The following is a 1172-nucleotide window of genomic DNA, read 5'->3' as shown; positions in this document are numbered from 1 at the left end:
GTGTGGTGCTTTTAAAAGTAAACAACCCCAATCAATTTCTTCTTCAACAACATATTTGTTCATGCAGAGTCGCTGCCTGTTYCTCGCCCTGAACAGATGTAAATGTTATGCTGACTGTTATTTCTCTTCTTCATGTTTGTTGCAGCTGTGTGCATAAAGGAGGGCAGCGCTGTGGTCAGCGGTGGTCAGGTGAGCAGGAACCTCACCTACAAGGATCACGTTGTGGAGCTGACGTACGAAGGAGGAAGCCCCTGCTCAGCAAACCRCGCTCTGAAACACAAAACCATCATCCAGTTTATTTGCAGGTACACCTCCCTTAAACTATCAGTTTTAATTTTTATGTGTTTTATGAGTTTATTCTGTGAATATAAAAATCTCTCAGTTTTAAGTTAGTTTTAAACAAAATATTTTGAARTGGGATTCTACTGAGAAGCAATGAACAAATATTATCTTACCTGTTGTAAAAAGCCATTTGAACAATAGCAGTTTAAAGTGCCTGTGGCATGCATATCAGTCAAAAACAAAAGGTCAAAGAAAAGATCTTTATTTAAGAAACTTGGCATAATACACAGGATTTTAACTATTTTGTCACACAACTTACACATTTTCTTTTGAACTAGCCAAGTGAAACAGGAAGTGCCATCAAAGGGGAACTTCCTGATTTTTGCTTAATGTGTCAATAAGATTTGAACTCTGACTCTTTATCTCTCTTATAGTGACTCAAAATAATTTAAAGAAAGATCAGATTCTTCTCTACAGTCTGCATTCTTAGTTATTATCAAAAAAWTTTTCAAATAATTGACATCACAGACACTTTAAAAACTTATACTTTGGTGTCAGTTTTGCATCATTTGCTAATTTCCACAGAAATGTCATAATTATTCTAATGATTATCAGATATGCCCCATCACTTGTTTTAAATTTTTTTTCATAAATCACAAGCTGTGTTTCCATTGCAAATGTGCGCAAAACTTTGTTGATATTCTGTTAATGTCGAAAAAACACAGTTTTGCAACTGCGGTGTTTCCATTAAGTAAGAAATGCTATTAAAGTCACGTGAATACGTTTGTTCTCGCGATAAAGCATTACAAACATGGATGGATGGAAGCACATAGCATGTTGCTACCACGACACTAGCGCTCATCATCAGAGGAGACGTCGGTGTCTTTTAT

At 36.0% G+C, this 1172-nt stretch overlaps 1 protein-coding gene across 1 annotated transcript in view; it reads left to right on the top strand.

Moving 5' to 3' along the window:
• The window catches only part of igf2r (insulin-like growth factor 2 receptor), a gene marked incomplete at its 5' end in the record, with an annotated part of 61258 nt that overhangs the window by 36144 nt on the left and 23942 nt on the right, over positions 1 to 1172 (top strand). The window contains 1 exon segment of the mRNA XM_014033569.1: positions 146 to 305. Coding sequence (XP_013889023.1) covers positions 146 to 305 — 160 coding nt within the window.

The sequence above is a fragment of the Austrofundulus limnaeus genome, unplaced genomic scaffold, assembly GCF_001266775.1.
Source record: "Austrofundulus limnaeus strain Quisiro unplaced genomic scaffold, Austrofundulus_limnaeus-1.0 Scaffold1773, whole genome shotgun sequence".
Lineage (NCBI taxonomy): Eukaryota > Metazoa > Chordata > Actinopteri > Cyprinodontiformes > Rivulidae > Austrofundulus > Austrofundulus limnaeus.
Note: the sequence above shows the minus strand (reverse complement) of the source record. Positions and strands in the feature narration are given on the sequence as shown.